This window comes from Rutidosis leptorrhynchoides, chromosome 7 (genome assembly GCF_046630445.1).
Source record: "Rutidosis leptorrhynchoides isolate AG116_Rl617_1_P2 chromosome 7, CSIRO_AGI_Rlap_v1, whole genome shotgun sequence".
Classification (NCBI taxonomy): domain Eukaryota; kingdom Viridiplantae; phylum Streptophyta; class Magnoliopsida; order Asterales; family Asteraceae; genus Rutidosis; species Rutidosis leptorrhynchoides.
The window spans coordinates 323849074-323868478 of NC_092339.1; the positions used below are offsets into that span (position 1 = coordinate 323849074).

Consider the following 19405-nt stretch of genomic DNA (forward strand, 5'->3'; position numbering starts at 1 on the left):
CTGACCTACCCGTCTCTGTCTCACATCTTTTTCAACCTTGTCTCGCCCCTTCATTACGATCGGATATTATCAAAACTAAAAACTCTAAATCGATGTGCTGTATTAATGGAAATTGATTACACATTATAATTTGAAATCTTATTGAAACGGTAGGTTAAAAACATGAATTATAGAAAATGAAATGGGTTGAGATAACGTACAAAATGGGTGTGCAACGGTGCAACCGTTCGAAGATGTTTCCAATCTCGTAATGTAAAAATCACTACCTATTTGTGAAACACTTCGTAACAGCTTCTTTTATTAATAAAAAGGATACGAACATACTGTCTACAACACATACTAAACCCAATCAATGGGTCCATTAATAATCGAGTCCAATACATTTTGCTACAAGCTCAAGACTTGAACTGATTGCAACATACATCCTTCAGACAAACCATAGTTTTAATTACTCAAGGGTTTAATCCGAACTAACATATCCTGATCTTGATTAAAAAAATGTAATGGTATGAAAGACTCTTCTTTATTAACAAGCTCCCACTTGAATTGTGTTACCAAATGATGAATCATTGCTAACGTTTCCATTTTCGCAAACTCCATACCAGGACATATCCTTGGCCCAGCTCCAAACGCCACAAAACTGTAAGGTGGTCGTGACTGTGCGTGTGTGTCAAAACGGGTTGGGTCAAACATGGTCGGGTTTGGAAAAATGGTATCATCCATTTGTGTCATGTGTGGAGACAATATCACCTGCCATCCTTTAGGAATTACATAACCTCCAAAATCGATATCTTTGGTAGTTCGTCGAAAGATTAAATTTCCAGGTGGATTTATTCGAAGCGCCTCAGATGCTACTAACCATGTGTACTTCATTTTTATTAAGTCTGCCCATGTCAGAGCTTCTCCAGGTGCTTTAGTTTTAGAAATTTCTGCTTGTTCTGCAATCAATCAATACTCAAATTAAATGGACAAGTTATATCGAGATTGTAAAAACTAATAATGAATAATGGTAAAATAACTCAATCTGAATGTTTGCAATTGGACTAGGGCTGCAAATTGATAATGTGCAGAAATAAACAGAAAAAATGTTACAGTGTGTATCGCTATTTACGAGGATAAAAAAATCCCGTACTTCACTACGGGGTGGTTTTGGTCGGTTACCGGTCGATCAACTGAACGCTTAAAAAATGGTTAACGGTCGGTTGCGGATGATTTTGGTCGGTCGGTCAACTTAACGTTTAAAAAACGGTTAACGGTCGGGTGTGAGGTGGTTTTGATCGGATAATGGTGGGTCGGTTAATTAAATGTTTCAGAAAAATAAAAGAATGAAAAATGAAGTAAAAAAGTTTGGAAAATAATAATAATAAAAAAAGTTCCCAAAAAGGAAGCAAAATGACTGATTTAACCCTAAAGGGATGGATAATTACAGCTATGTCAATGTGGTCAGTAGCGTGACTCATGACTTTTAGTATTTTATATATAATATAATATGATTACAGCAGTGCAACTGTGAACAGTAGCATGATTCATGTACTGTGAATAGCATGACTAATGGTGAGTGTTGTAAAAGTCGGCCGACGCGTCGTTTTTTTAGGTTCTCCGTCCCGTTTTTTCAGAAAACGACTCAAAAGACGGTCAAAGCTAAAAGTTCGGTCAAAGCTAAAAGTTCGGTCAAAGTCTGTCAAAGACGGTCAAAGTTGGTCAAAAACGGTCAAAATCAGTCAAATTTTCGTCAAGATGCGATATATTTTAAAATTAGGGTTTGTTTTCATTTTTTTGGCCGCTTTTTTATCCGTGTCCTTACTGATTATGTACTTGGTAACATTAATTGAGTTTGAAGTTTGATTGTATTTAAATTCAAGTTCTTATTTAAGAAATTTATGGTACAAAATCAACTATTTTATACATATATAAATATATATTTAAGAAATTATTAATAAAGTCAACGTTGGTCAACAACTGATGCGTCACCAACTCGGCCGAGGCGACCTTTTTAGGTCTCAACCGACGCGTCCCCGACTCACGACTTTTACAACCTTGCTAATGGTGTTTAGAGTACATACATTTAAAAATATAAAGATAAATGTTTGTAGCTAACTTTTTAAATGTTGTGTGCATCAAGCTAATACAAAATGCTGTTTATTCACCTACAGCACTTTTTTCACATAAGTAAGTTTTGCAATTTATTAATGTGACTATTAAAAAGTTGCATAGCTAAGAGATAAAATAATATCTTACCTTGAACTATCTTAGAATAGATAAGTTCATCATTAGCCATAATTCTGATCAAGAATGTTAATAGTGTAGCTGTTGTATCATATCCGCCTATCATTACAACGATGATGGTGTCAATGATCTCCTCATTAGACAACTCTTTCGATCTAGTATCATCGTGAATAGTGAGCAAAGATGTGATGAGATCCTTAGGAAGATTATCTCCTTGATTTTTTTCTTTGAGTGCTTCTCTTTTCTCTTTTACAAGACCTAGTAGGATAGTTACTAGTTTCTTTCTTGATCGAAGTCCTCGACTAAATTGAGTAAAGGGAACATCGATCGGAAGTGAAACCAAACTTTTCATCATATCTTGAAAAAGTGGTAACAATCGCTCCCTTTTGTGTCCTCTTTCGATACCAAATAGAAGAGAGCAAATCATGTTGAAGGTTAACTTCTTCGCTAGGGCACGCACCTATAGAAAAAAGATTTTTTTATATGCATTTTTAAACTCATATGCACGTGATCTAAGTGGGGTATCACGTGATCATTTTGAACGTTTCTCTTACCACCCTAAGATATGTTGTCAGTGAGTTTAAAATATCTTCTTTTGAAGATATCGGTACCACAAGCATGAGGCTATCTTGAATTTGCCGAGAAAGTCAAACATATCTTCAAGAATAATTAAACCATTAATGTTCAAATCCTAAGATGTATTTGTTGACAACTTTATTTCCATATATTTGAATGGAATGGAACGTCTAAACTAACTAATTACTAACTATATATTTAAAAAGCAACGAGTTAATAACTCAGTGATATTCATTACTGCTGAGGCTTCATGTTTGGAAGCCTTTATCAAAATAGACGAAGGTTCGACCCCTACGTTTGGAAATTACAACTCTCTTAACTTTCAGGATTTGAAGTTATCGATCTATCACTCATGGTGTATTCGGTGTACGTGTTTCATAGACATCCGACTTTTACATGATGAATTTAGTGGGTAGCCAAATATGGCGGATCTAGAATTTCTAGTTGATGGGGACAAAAAAGTAGTCTAAAAAAATGAGTCATAGAAATAACCTAAAACATAATCTGATGCAGAAGCAGGCCCATCCACACGAGCTGGGCTATCAGAGATTGGGCTGCACGATTACTTGGGTTTTGGAATGGATTGTGTTGGGCCTGGACGCAAGAGATAAGATTGCTGCTGGATGGTTATTGTTAGCCGCAGGAATTGGTGTTTAGTCAATGTTATCCACATTTGAATAAACTATTGTTTAGCAGTTTGTTACGTTTGTTTCCAACTTTTATATTCCTGTTTGTTATGAGTGGAACTCAGTTGTTATTTTGATATTTACGTGAAATAAAAAAAAGAAACCTAGTTGGGTTCTTTCGTACTATTCAATTGTCTGTGTTTAGCCACGATCAGGACATTATAATCAAAGTGTGATTAAAGTTATCGATCAACATCAAAAAAAATTATAAACTCTTGAACACAAATACGTTTTAAATAGCATTGTGATCAAGATATTTATTTTTATGTTAAAATCAATATAACATTAATACAAAGTTAATAAATTGAAATGAACCTAAAAGTAAATGGATTGAGTTTAAGTTTAACTCAGTAAATGTACTAAAATCAAAGGGACTAATATGAACACTTAAATACATATTACATATAAAGATTTAAATAAATGTGTAATATTATCCATTATTCTAATTTAAGTAAATCAACCCCATTAAATAAATTAAATGGAGAAATTTGATTGGCTAAAAAAATGGGTTACACTAGCCCTCCACCCGACCCGTTTCCTCACTTATTCCCACCTGCTCCCACCAACTCTTCATTAAAGTCATAACATTATAGGTTTTTTGGTCTTGATATTACATATAATATGTTGTAGTAAGTATTTTATCTTTATAGCATAAACATAAATATAAAGATACAAATAAATATATTAATATAATAAATGTAAACATAAAGAACATAAATACAACACAAATTCATTAGCATGCAAACTAAAAGTAACTATTTTTTAAAAATATTTTGTAACTACTAAGAATATGCATATCTTACTAGTGAAATAACCCGTGAAATTACGAGTTTGTTTAAACGAAACAGTTTAATGATATGTTTTAGGTATTAAGTAAACAATGCTAAAGTTATTTAGTTTAATGACCCGTAGAACCACAGAGTCCGACCAAGAAACTCGTCTGCTGAACATTTCATCAAACACCTAAAATGCATATTAAAAAATCCACATTCAATCATAAGAGATAATATTGATTGTCATTTTATTTTAAAAGTATAAATTAAAATATAAATTTAAAATTGATTTCCTTCTACCTAGTTTTTATACCCTCTCGTACTCAATACAAAATAATTAACTAAAATTATTCAAAATTATTTAATTTTAATAATTAAATAATTATTAATAAGATTTAATAATAATAATTAATTAATAAAATTTAATTTTAATTTAAAATTATTTAGATTAATGACATCACCCACCATGCTTATATTTTTTTCTTTTGATTTTAATTTTCTTTTAACAAAGAAATTAACTTAATAAGACATCATCATTATAGCATTTAAATAGAAACTATAGATACGGAGTAAACAAAAAATATAATTCATAACATTTGTAAATAATATTTTAAAATGCACAAACAATTTTAAAGTTGTAAATGATTTTCTTGCTTCGCGGCAAAGCATCTACAATATTTGATTTAGATAATATTTTGAATTTTTCCAACTGTAACATTAATAAATGTCGTTAATACAAAATTACTCTCACAATCCCATATTTATTATTCATTATTTATTTTTGATATGTCTTAAATGTGAAGACCCGTCTTAATCCATCCGGACGAAGTCCATATCGATTATAAACGATTCACAACAGTTGATTACATCGCGAGGTACTTGACCTCTATATGATACATTTTACAAACATTGCATTCGTTTTTGAAAAGACAAACTTTCATTACATCGAAAGTTGATGATAATAATCTTGATGAACTCGACGACTCGAATGCAACGTCTTTTGAAATATGCCATGAAGGACTCCAAGTAATATCTATAAAATGAGCAAATACACAGCGGAAGATTTCTTTCGTACCTGAGAATAAACATGCTTTAAAGTGTCAACCAAAAGGTTGGTGAGTTCATTAGTTTAACTTAAACAATCGTTTCCATCATTTTAATAGACCACAAGATTTCAGATTTCCATTTCTCATAAACATACGTCCCATGCATAGAGACAAAAATATCATTCATATGGATTGAACACCTGGTAACCGACATTAACAATATGCATATATAAGAATATCCCCATCATTCCGGGATCCTCCTTCGGACATGATATAAATTTCGAAGTACTAAAACATCCGGTACTTTGGATGGGGCTTGTTGGGCCCGATAGATCTATCTTTAGGATTCGCGTCAATTAGGGTGTCTGTTCCCTAATTCTTAGATTACCAGACTTAATAAAAAGGGGCATATTCGACTTCGATAATCCAACCATAGAATGTAGTTTCACGTACTTGTGTCAATTTCGTAAAACAGTTATAAAAGTTGCGCATGTATTCTCAGCCCAAAAATATAAAGGGTAAAAAGACAAATGAAACTCACGATACTGTATTTTGTAGTAAAAATACATATGACGTCATTGAACAATGCAGGGTTGGCCTCGGATTCACGAACCTATATCAATTGTGTATATATTAATACGTATAATGTAAGTTACAAAATTTCATTTATTAATATGTATTATTTATATATTATAGTTTTGTAGAATTTATTCTAACCTTTATTTTAAAACGTATACTTATATTATATTTTAAGTTATATTTATATATATATATATATATATATATATATATATATATATATATATATATATCTATTTTATGTATATATATCTATAATGATTTACGTTTATATAAATAGTGACATTAATATATTTATATACATATATTTGTGGTTAGTATTGTATTTATGAAATTTTATTAGTTTGTTATGTGAATTATTAATACAATCCTAGTATATACCATAAGTATATATATAGTGTACAAAAGATTTATTTGTTAAAATAATAATTTAGATAATAATGATTTACTAATAATAATAATAATTTTATTAATAATGATAATACTAATAGTAAAAAAAATGAAAATGATAACTGTTAATGATACTAATAATAATAACTCTAAAATAATATTAATACTAATACCATACTTATGTTAATAATAAGGGTTCTAATATTTATAAAATGATAAATGATAATCATAATAATACTAGTAAATATTAATGATGATACTGATAAATATGATATTATTAATTGTAAATGTACTGATGATACTATTATTTATAAACCGGTACAAATTCTAATATTGATGATAATAATATATTTTTATTTCCTTCATAATAATAATAATGATAATCATAATCATAATCCTAATGATGATAAAATACTAAAATGATAAGTTTATTACTAATAATAATATTATTAATACCTATCATAATAATAATAGTAATGTCTATAATACTTTCAAATATGATAACAAGTATGATACTAATAATAACAATAACAATAACAATCAAAACAATCACAATAATAATAATAATACTAATAATAATTAATATATAATAACAATAATAAAATTAGAAAAGAAAACTACCTCACATGAAAAGAGTTTCAAAAAAAAAAAAAGAAACTACCGTCCTCTGGACTCGATCTCGTGACCACATGCTCACACGCAAACACTCTCGACCATCCCACCAATTCTGATTCTCTGTACTAATATCGAATTTAAATTTTATATATAAACTGTTTTTCTTCTATTCCTCTTCTTCTCCACAAGTCTCATGGATTCAACAAAACATCAATAACCAAAAAAAAAAAAAAAATCGGGGTTCCCTTTAAAGCTTCAAAACATTACAGAAAAAATAATAATTTGGGTTCTAAAATAATAAAAAAAAAATACTAAAGGCCTACTGCAGCGTCGGTTCTTGGAACAAAACAAAAAAAATTGATTTCGTAATAGATAACATTATAGATAATGTTTATAACACGAAATAGTTTTCTAAACATGTATAAAAACTACTGGAATCGTCAATTTGATCAGAAACATATACACGAACGCGAATTTGTCTCAAGAACAATTGTTGACTTTTTTTAAACTAAACTTTGACTTCAAAATTCAAGATCGATATAAAGATTTGAGAGTTGAGATTTTGCAAATAGATTCAAAGAAAGATTTCTAACCTTTCTGCATTTTTAGATTTTGAAACTTTATTCGAAATTGAATTAAGAGAAAAAAAAAATTGGAACGTGCAGAGAAGAAGAAAAAAAAAATATCGCTGTGCTCTTTAATCCCATTGGATTTCCTTTTTATTTGATTTGCAATTATACATAATCATGTTGTAATAATAGAGATCGGTTGATAAAAAATGGAGAAAATGTCAACACAGGTTCACGAGTTGGGAGCAGGAAAGAAACAAAAAAAATAATAATAATAGAGATAAAGGATACAGAGGTCACGCGTATAATATAGATCCCTACTGTTTTTTTTTAATTAATAATAATAATATATAATAACAATACTATTAATATCTAATAATATTAATAAAATTAATAATAATGATAAATATAATATTAATGATAATAATAATTGTAAAAATGATAATAATAATATAATAATAATAATAATAATAATACCATACTAATTATGATAATATTAATATTTTATCGATAATAATAATATTAGTAATAATAATCTAATTTATACATCCAATTTCATCTTTATATGATATAAAGTGATATTATGAATACAAATATTGATATTTGACGATACAAATAACATTACTACAACAACTATATTTGTATTTAAATTTAATTTATTAATATCATCTATTATTATGTAATATTTAATAATTATGTAATATGTATTGTAACATATACTGAATATTATATATTTATGCATTTTAATATAAATATATTATAATATTTATTTACATACTAATTATATTATACTTATGTATGTAATTATGAAAAATATAAATTTTTTATATATGTAAGTATTATATATATTTATTAAAATAGTACATTATTTCATCATAGATATATTATAAATTTCTACATATACATAATATAATAATTATGTATAAAATCATATATATATAGTTATATTTATGTATATATGTATACTACCATATATATAAAATCATGTTTTAAATGTTGAGTAGATGATTAATTATGTATATTAAACAATTAACTACAAAGTATAACATTGTACATTTAATATTTTGATAACGTTGGTAAAATATGTTTGAATCATTTATATACAATATACTATATATATTCAAAATGAAAATCTTTAGTTATTAAATGTTATCTTTTATAATAACAAAATTACTTAATAGTTCATTAATACTAATATAATTAGTTTTATATATAATTATTTATATTTACATTCTTAGTTACAATTAAAGGTTCGTGAATCGTCGGAAATAGTTAAAGGTCAAATGTTATCATGAAATAGTTCAAACATAATGAGACTTGGTTTAATAGACTTTGCTTATCGAGTCGAATCATATAAGATTATGTTTAAATTTGGTCGAAAATTCCCGGGTCATCACAGTACCTACCCGTTAAAGAAATTTCGTCCCGAAATTTGAGTGAGGTCGTCATAGCTAACAATAAATATGTTTTCCTGACGAATATGAGTTGATAACTTGAGTTTTATCATCATTGAGTAATATGGATAAAAATAATTCGATTATTCGAAGAGTGCAAATGAAGCTATTCACAAAAGGATGAAATGAGAAACAAAGATTTGTTTTTAACTTTTGACGTAGTCAGGTTTGAATTTAGAAAATAAGGCGCGTCTTAACTTTTGACATTGCCTTGGTTGAATTCCGGAATTTAAGGGATTTAAAGAAAATCTTGAAGATCTATAAAATCTGATTCTTCGGGATTTATGGAAATTAAGATCTCTTTAATTAAATACAGTGATCTGCCCCGATTACTACGTCTGATATTTCCAGTATAAATTAAGCTCTTCCTTTCCATTATTCTCACCATTCTTATACTTTCTTTCTTAGTTCATACATCCAAAAGATTCTGAAAATGATTAATCCAGTTCTGATCCTTGTCCTCATCCTTACTATCGCAACAATCATTCTCCTTTTCCAACTTCCACCAGAGGAATCTGCTTTCTTCTACTTCGCCCTCGGGATTATAATGTTTTTAATTCTCCCGTGTCTTTATGTTGCGATAAACATTGATATACACGGTTTGTAATTTATGTGTTGTTATCGGACTTTATATTCTCCCTTATATTTCAAAGCTCTATGCTTTTGTTTTCTCTTCCCGACTTCAAGTCAAGCGAATAATGGTCCAGAATTTATAGATATAGAGTTTCGAATGATTATAATGTTCTAAGCATGAAGGAACGTGATAGCACGATTTGATTTTCAAATTTATCAACATCACGGAAGATAGAACCATCAAGAATACATTTTCTTGATTTGTTACGGAGTTAAGTAGGATGAAAGAGTTATGTAACATGGCACATGATGACGTTATGATCTGTGAATCATCACGTTTCATTTAGAAACTCAGCATGACTTACTGTAATATAATCACGTTGATCAAGTGTCATTATATTATACTAACTCATGCATCAGTTCCCATCATTACTACAATAACATTCATATTTTAAGCTTGAAAATTTACAGAATATAGAAACTATAGTTTCTATATGATGTAATACTGATAGCACGAAAAGATTAATGATTTCAGATAAGAATAGTTATAAAAATATCTCCAGAAATATGGAGGATATTTATAATGAAAGGTACGATAATATCTCAGAATATCTAAGATCAGAGGATGATAGAAACTATTGTCTGCAAGGGTTTAGAGTAAGGAGCAAGTTATTCACTATAGACTTTAGCAGACATTGAATTATTTGGATTCTTTGAAGTCAAACTTATTCTTTGTGATTTATCCACGGCTTTCTTCATAGTTTCGCATAATCTGCTTTTCGGTACTATATTTTCTATTGAATGTTTCCAATATATTGATACACAGGAAGCACGAAGAGGTATATAATTTCGGACGAGAATATTTATGAAAATATCCTCAGAAATATCAAAGATATTGATGATGATATTTTGGAATTTCTAAGTTCGACGGTTGATGGAGAAAGATTTTCCGCAAGATTTTAACATGACTTCGGAGCAAGATATTCTCTAAAGATTTCAACGGATCCAGAATTACCTGAATCCTTTGAATATAGGATTTGGTCCTTGTATTTGTCCTTGGTCTCCTTCATGGGTAACTCAATATGTTTTTCAATACCCAATTTTCTATCGAGCGTTCCTAACACTCCTTTCTTTATCATCAAACTTTTGTCCGTTTAGACCATCTACCATTTTTCCGTTTCCTCTGCATTTAATGCTATGATATCTGAATCATCGGTTATTAATCCGAGGTGGTTTCAGGAGAATTGTGTTTTTAGATGATTAAACGCTGATGGTAATATGATGGAATATGAAAGGTTACCTGGTAACAATAAAAGAGCACGCGTATATATAAACGTTATAATAAGGTTGTTTCGTACGAAAAGTCGAAGTTGACTTGTTGGAGCTGTGACAAAATTGGCTAATTTTGAAAAGGGATCGCAAAGTTGTTTTTGTTAATAAATGCCAAAGGATCTGACGCGGCTATGTGTTGAACTTTTACTCAATTGCCGAGAGTTTCTCAGGTGCATAACTATATGCATAAATCTTTCCTTCCGTAGATGAAGTGCGGTTGATTCATCCTATCGATTGAGGTGTTTTCAAGAATCATGAAAGGTTTGAACGCAGAATGTAATCGTGAAGATACAAATGAGGTTTAAGACGAAATCAAGTGGCAAACTTGAAGAATTGTTTAGTTTCATATGTTATATTCAATATTTTAATTCATTTTAATTGTCCAATATTATTAGTCCACAGTCGATAGTCCACAGTTGACAGTGCAATCATTCATATATAGTTTAATATATAATATTTGAATTAATTAATACGTATCGTGACCCGTGTACATGTCTCAGACTCGATCACAACTCAAAGTATATATATTATTATAGAATCAACCTCAACCCTGTATAGAGAACTCGATCATTACTGCATATAGAGTGTCTATGGTGATTCCAAATAATATATATAGATGTGTCGATATGATATGTCAAAACCTTGTATACGTGTCCCGATATTTAAAGTGCGTAAAATAAATAACAGAAATTAAATGACGATAAATAAAGTGCGTAAAGTAAATAACAGAAATTAAATGACAATAAATAAAATTGCGAGAATATAAATTGCGATAAATAAATTGCGATAAATAAAATGTAATACGGAATTAACAGTTAGCTAGAAACAGTTAGCTAGGATTTTGTTAGCGTGGTTTCTTAATAAAATTTAATATTGTTATTTAGTCTGTTTCTAATCAATTTTTATTGTGTCCATTATTTCTTCATTATGCCACTTGTTGGATTCTGATATGTCAAAATTCAAATATGAAATTGAATTTGAATGAAAATAGTTATTCTTTGGTGAATGGATAAGTATCCCGGTGGTTGTAAATAGGATAGTGAATAACTGTTGAATCAGATTCGAAGAATATACAGTGTAACTTATTAATGTGAAATTTAAATATTCCTCGGGTATTACCTACCCGTTAAAATATTTTTATTATTAACAGTTTGTACAAAAGAATTTTTAATTACAATCTTTATGAAAACATATATACATATATATTTTCTTCAAATGTAATCATGAATTTAATGAGTTAACATGATATTAAACTCATTTAGTTTTCAGTTGGAACTAGAATAAATAATCTCTAAAACATTAGAGATTACATAATCACCATGTCGAACGAAGATAACTGATGTAGAATGTCATGTAGAATGATGATTATACTCGAGGTATAGATTGAGATGTTGAGGCATGTGATATTGAAATTTGGGTTGTTGGTGGTACTGTTGGTGCCGGTGATTTGGATGAAGCTGGTACGTTTTGCACCATATTTTCCAAGACTACAACTTATGCGCGAAGTTCGTTAACTTCTTCTATTACACCGGGATGATTGTCGGTTCGGACGAGCGGATGAATGAGGTTTAGAATCTGAGATAGTATATGATCGTGATGAGATACTTTGGAAATGAGAGAGAAAATGGTGTCTCGAACAGGTTCGCCGGTAAACGTTTTAGGTTCATTGTCAAGAGGTGAATTTGGTTAGTGGAAATGATCGCCTTCTTCGCGTTTCCATTGATTAAGTCGACTACGAACCCATCTCCAATTCATTCAGAATAGATGATGGCTAATTGATCGATTCATTCCGGTTACTCTGCTTTCGGAGCTCGAGTTGAAATCCATATCGAAATAGCTGTCGGAATAACTATCGAAATAGCTATCGAAATCTGATGGACTCGAACTGGTTGAGGGATTCATCTCGTACGATCAGATGAAGGATTTTCGATAAGAAATAGATTATAGGATGTAGATTAGTACCCTGCAATACATAATTTACATATGCATATATAATACTAAAATCCCATAAGCTACGGAGGAATCTACGGAAGCTGTCAGGCAAAGGTAACAATAAAAGATACGCTAAGATATGAATTTAACTATACACTGTCTATGCAATAAAGGCAGTAAGACGTGTCTTAGACTTTAAGGATGATAAGCAAATAATTTTTCGATACTAAATGATAAGCAAAACTTTTGACATGCAAACACGGTCGAAGTCCAGACTCATTAATGCATTCTAACGACTATCAGTTAGACTCACTAATGCAAAACCTGGTTCGCTAAGACCACCGCTCTGATACCAACTGTGAAGACCCGTCCTAATCCATCCGGACGAAGTCCATATCGATTATAAACGATTCACAACAGTTGATTACATCGCGAGGTACTTGACCTCTATATGATACATTTTACAAACATTGCATTCGTTTTTGAAAAGACAAACTTTCATTACATCGAAAGTTGACAGGCATGCATACCATTTCATAATATATCCAACTATAATTGACTTGATAATAATCTTGATGAACTCGACGACTCGAATGCAACGTCTTTTGAAATATGCCATGAATGACTCCAAGTAATATCTATAAAATGAGCAAATACACAGCGGAAGATTTCTTTCGTACCTGAGAATAAACATGCTTTAAAGTGTCAACCAAAAGGTTGGTGAGTTCATTAGTTTAACTTAAACAATCGTTTCCATCATTTTAATAGACCACAAGATTTCAGATTTCCATTTCTCATAAACATACGTCCCATGCATAGAGACAAAAATATCATTCATATGGATTGAACACCTGGTAACCGACATTAACAATATGTATATATAAGAATATCCCCATCATTCCGGGATCCTCCTTCGGACATGATATAAATTTCGAAGTACTAAAACATCCGGTACTTTGGATGGGGCTTGTTGGGCCCGATAGATCTATCTTTAGGATTCGCGTCAATTAGGGTGTCTGTTCCCTAATTCTTAGATTACCAGACTTAATAAAAAGGGGCATATTCGACTTCGATAATCCAACCATAGAATGTAGTTTCACGTACTTGTGTCAATTTCGTAAAACAGTTATAAAAGTTGCGCATGTATTCTCAGCCCAAAAATATAAAGGGTAAAAAGGCAAATGAAACTCACGATACTGTATTTTGTAGTAAAAATACATATGACGTCATTGAACAATGCAGGGTTGGCCTCGGATTCACGAACCTATATCAATTGTGTATATATTAATACGTATAATGTAAGTTACAAAATTTCATTTATTAATATGTATTATTTATATATTATAGTTTTGTAGAATTTATTCTAACCTTTATTTTAAAACGTATACTTATATTATATTTTAAGTTATATTTTATATATATATCGATTTTATGTATATATATCTATAATGATTTACGTTTATATAAATAGTGACATTAATATATTTATATACATATATTTGTGGTTAGTATTGTATTTATGAAATTTTATTAGTTTGTTATGTGAATTATTAATACAATCCTAGTATATACCATAAGTATATATATAGTGTACAAAAGATTTATTTGTTAAAATAATAATTTAGATAATAATGATTTACTAATAATAATAATAATTTTATTAATAATGATAATACTAATAGCAAAAAAAATGAAAATGATAACTGTTAATGATACTAATAATAATAACTCTAAAATAATATTAATACTAATACCATACTTATGTTAATAATAAGGGTTCTAATATTTATAAAATGATAAATGATAATCATAATAATACTAGTAAATATTAATGATGATACTGATAAATATGATATTATTAATTGTAAATGTACTGATGATACTATTATTTATAAACCGGTACAAATTCTAATATTGATGATAATAATATATTTTTATTTCCTTCATAATAATAATAATGATAATCATAATCATAATCCTAATGATGATAAAATACTAAAATGATAAGTTTATTACTAATAATAATATTATTAATACCTATCATAATAATAATAGTAATGTCTATAATACTTTCAAATATGATAACAAGTATGATACTAATAATAACAATAACAATAACAATCAAAACAATCACAATAATAATAATAATACTAATAATAATTAATATATAATAACAATAATAAAATTAGAAAAGAAAACTACCTCACATGAAAAGAGTTTCAAAAAAAAAAAGAAACTGCCGTCCTCTGGACTCGATCTCGTGACCACATGCTCACACGCAAACACTCTCGACCATCCCACCAATTCTGATTCTCTGTACTAATATCGAATTTAAATTTTATATATAAAATGTTTTTTTTCTATTCCTCTTCTTCTCCACAAGTCTCATGGATTCAACAAAACATCAATAACAAAAAAAACAAAAACAAAATCGGGGTTCCCTTTAAAGCTTCAAAACATTACAGAAAAAAAATAATTTGGGTTCTAAAATAAAAAAAAATATACTAAAGGCCTACTGCAGCGTCGGTTCTTGGAACAAAAAAAAAATTGATTTCGTAATAGATAACATTATAGATAATGTTTATAACACGAAATAGTTTTCTAAACATATATAAAAACTACTGGAATCGTCAATTTGATCAGAAACATATACACGAACGCGAATTTGTCTCAAGAACAATTGTTGACTTTTTTTAAACTAAACTTTGACTTCAAAATTCAAGATCGATATAAAGATTTGAGAGTTGAGATTTTGCAGATAGATTCAAAGAAAGATTTCTAACCTTTCTGCATTTTTAGATTTTGAAACTTTATTCGAAATTGAATTAAGAGAAAAAAAAATTGGAGCGTGCAGAGAAGAAGAAAAAAAAAAAAAATCGTTGTGCTCTTTAATCCCATTGGATTTCCTTTTTATTTGATTTGCAATTATACATAATCATGTTGTAATAATAGAGATCGGTTGATAAAAAATGGAGAAAATGTCAACACAGGTTCACGAGTTGGGAGCAGGAAAGAAACAAAAAAAATAATAATAATAGAGATAAAGGATACATTGGTCCCATAAATAGAAAAAACATTTTGATATAGTTTTTTTTGTCCCCCTATATTATAGAGGAATATTCATTTGAATCCATAAATTAAGTTGAGATTCAAGGGACCAATGAGAGCATAACATGTGGCACGTAAATCACATGTGATTGAAAAAAAAAAAATTCAAAATTTTTTTTTTTAAAAACTTTTTTTTTTAAATTTCGATTTTTTTTTACGAATTTTTTTCTTCGAATTTTTCTTTACAATCACATGTGATTTACCTGCACAATCACATGTGATTGGATTTGACATGCATAATCACATGTGATTGGGTTTACAATCACATGTGATTGACATGCAGAATCACATGTGATTTTAAAAAAAAAAACCGAAAAAAAATTCGGAAAAAAAAAATTCGAAAAAAAAATTTTCAAATTTTTTTTTTCTGAAATTTTTTATTTTTTTTCAATCACATGTGATTTTCGCGCCACATGTCGCGCTCTCATTGGTCCCTTGGTTTTCAAGCAAATTAATGGATGTAAGTGATTACAACTCCTATATTATATATATAAGATCAAATATATTAGTAAAAAGTAAGAGATAAAATTGGAAGGAGAGCAAAGAAATACAAGTAACATTCACTTTTTCAAGTATGTATTTTTCTTTTTTTTTTAGAATAATAGATTTGAAACGAAGAGAGTAAATAAGAGTAATTTGGCTGGGCCACCGATACTAGTTATCATAAAAATATATGTGGCGGCTCTCATCCTTAACCAGCTCTCTCTCGTCTTCACACAACTCTACATATCCATCCATCCATTTTCCATTAAAAGAAAACTAAAGCTTTTATCCCTTCTTTTAGAGGGTTTTTTTTTTTTTTTTTTTTTTTTTTTTTGTCTGAAACCTACATACAAATATATTACATTAATAGATTCAAGTCATTGGTGATGGGCAACCCCTCTTGCACTGAAGTGGATCCTCTCTTAATTTCCAAAGGCAACACAGAATTAAGTGTCTGCCGATCTAATTTTGTTAACTATATCTTTAAACATTATGTTTGAATATAGTTATCATCATCAATCATATTCTTAACTTATACTGTAACATAAATTATAAATCATATAATATTGATTTACCTGGATTTCATTTTTACCATGCCAATGAGATTGAAGGTGGTCTTGGATTTCTTCATCTACTTTCACAACATATTGCTTCAACACATCTAGCTTTAAAAACGAAACCATAGCAGCCCTAACTCTTTTATGATCCTCACTGCTCAACTCTTTTATATTTTTCGGACCGACTATTTTGCGTATAGATGGTGGCAATTTGGTGCTGAATGCATTGCTTTCATCAGTATAAATGAGCTTATTCGCAGTTGTACCGTATAATACAACTGTCGGGTATCCGAGAAGGCGGGCCTTCCACACTGGTCCGTGCTTAGCTTTTCTTTCATCGAACCAATCTTCGACCCGGCCCGCCTTCAAAGCCTTTACGAAGTCGAGACTTTGGCCGATCAAGGGGAGTCCCAACGAACCGGGAGGAAGTTTTCGAGACTTTTTCGTAGCTCGATAAACAATTAAAACTGAAATTAAAAATGATAACAGCATACTCAACAAAACGTTTAGATCCATCGTTAGCTAGAAACTAACACCGATTACTGGAGAGAAAGCTTGTATATATACAAAAATATGAAAGTCTTTGACCGATTATTTAAAAAAAATCAATTAATTTCTATCGTGATGTAGAACCGTCGATTGTGGTCAATTTATTAATCTAGTTCAGTTGTATTATTCTGACTTTTTTTTTTTCCTTATTCTTTTTTCTTTTTCTTTTTTATCCCCATTCACAATAGAAGAATTCAGTAAAAACACTCGAACATCTCAACCATGACGCACTTCTTCAAATTAATACTCTGTCACGTTAGTGCAACATGATTCTTTCGTTTATATTTTCTTCTCATCACTAACTTATCACATTTCACTCACAACCATCACACATCTTTAAATTAACATGAGCCCACTATATTAATTATTATACATATATCTAATAGACAAAAGTTATTAATAGTAACTAGGGGTATTTTTGACTTTTCAATTTTTTTTTAATTTTAACTAAATTTCATTTCACCAACAAAGCCCCCACACTTTTTTTAAAAATCCAAATCGACCCCTCAAACAGGGTGGTAAAATGTCAAATAACCATTTTCATAAAAAATCTTAAATAAACTCCACCCAAATATTCAACGGGTCATATCTTTTCGCTCGCAATAAGTTAAATTTTTCCGATACCATCGTTGAACTCGAAATAATTTTAGGAACACAATGTCACTAACTATACGCAAAACGGACGCTTTTTAAAAAACGCTAAATATTTGTAGTACTTTTCATACACGTTGATTTTGCGTTAAATTTTTATAACTCGATTTTTTCGACACCATCGTTAAACTCGAAATAGTTTTAGGAACATAATGTCACTAACTATACGCAAAACGGACGCTTTTTAAAATACGCTAAATGTTTGGGGTACTTTTCATACACGTTTGATTTTGCGTTAAATTTTTAAATGTCAGACAATTCCATAGCGAAACGCGGAGATGCACATCATCGTTAACCACAGGTTATACCTTTTAGTTCGACTCGAGTTGCGCTTCAACGACATCATCGTTAACCACGAAATAATTTTGCAAACTAAACACAATAGAATACAGGACTCCGGTCCGACCCGTGGAGGTTTTACCAACTTGTATTCAGGACTCCGGTCCGACCCGCCTATCCTTCGAGAGGGTTTAAAGTTCGCATCCCTGTAATACGGTTCGAAGTTTCGCCCGAAAGCGCTTGTGTACGTGATGCAAGACATCATGCCAAGCTTTTTATTTTTTTGAACCATCACGCTCCATTATGGCATGATCAATGGCGTGATGGTATAAAAAAAACACCATCAAGTTCCGTTAAAAAGAGTATTATTATGTATTACTATGTATTTTTTTTGTGAATCTTTGCAATAATTAGTACCTTTATTCTTTTATTTGATTTTTTATATATTGCGGTACCAAACATATATAGTACCTATTTTTACCCTACTGTTACTAAACCGAATATTTCGATACAGTATTCGGTAATAATGTGTAAAAATATGTAACCACACACTTGTAATAACAACATAATGAATACAATGCCTTCTCTTCAACTTACAACCAAATCAAATCTTTGAATCAATAATAGCAAACCTAATATCACTTTGATATGTAACAATATCAAGATCGTAGGAGAACAATTGCTAAGATTATACACAAGATGTGAATAATCTTCTAATCAGAACAATGAATCAAATAAGGAGAATCGAATATAATGAATAGAGAATTAGGGTTAATTATGAAACGTTAACTCTAATTGAAATGACCCGTCCTAATCCAGCTGGACGAAGTCTTCAACAGATGGTCCCATTGCGAGGTTCTGACCTCTATATGTCATGAATGACTCCATGTACTATCTTTAAATTGAGCAAATGCACAACGGAAGATTTCTTTCATACCTGAGAATAAACATGCTTTAAAGTGTCAACCAAAAAGTTGGTGAGTTCATAGGTTTATCATAAAGCAATAAAATTCATCATTTTGATAGA

The 19405-nt window shown here is 29.8% G+C and overlaps 1 protein-coding gene across 2 annotated transcripts; it reads right to left on the reverse strand.

Moving 5' to 3' along the window:
• Positions 1-273: 273 nt before the first annotated feature.
• LOC139857243 (taxadiene 5-alpha hydroxylase-like) lies at positions 274-17460 on the reverse strand. Of its 2 annotated transcripts, XM_071845980.1 has the most exons (4): positions 16918-17460; positions 13944-14015; positions 2239-2686; positions 274-938 (listed from the first exon to the last, which is right to left on the reverse strand). In XM_071845980.1, the coding sequence occupies exons 1-4, from the start codon at positions 17413-17415 to the stop codon at positions 445-447; spliced, it is 1512 nt and encodes a 503-aa protein (XP_071702081.1). In that variant the 5' UTR covers positions 17416-17460; the 3' UTR covers positions 274-444. The 2 variants fall into 2 exon arrangements, with proteins under 2 accessions (XP_071702081.1, XP_071702082.1); XM_071845981.1 differs by lacking the exon at positions 13944-14015 and having other exon boundaries at positions 275-938; positions 16918-17458.
• Between the last annotated feature and the right edge of the window lie 1945 nt (positions 17461-19405).

Excerpts from the sequence above, each read along its gene's own strand:
- LOC139857243 (XM_071845980.1), bottom strand. The coding sequence starts at position 17,415 with ATGGATCTAAACGTTTTGTTGAGTATGCTGTTATCATTTTTAATTTCA. Across the intron at positions 14,016-16,917 it reads ATGGTAAAAATGAAATCCAG|GTTCGTGAATCCGAGGCCAA; the intron begins GTAAATCAATAT and ends CAATTGATATAG. Across the intron at positions 2,687-13,943 it reads TTACTACAAAATACAGTATC|GTGCGTGCCCTAGCGAAGAA; the intron begins GTGAGTTTCATT and ends TTTTTTCTATAG.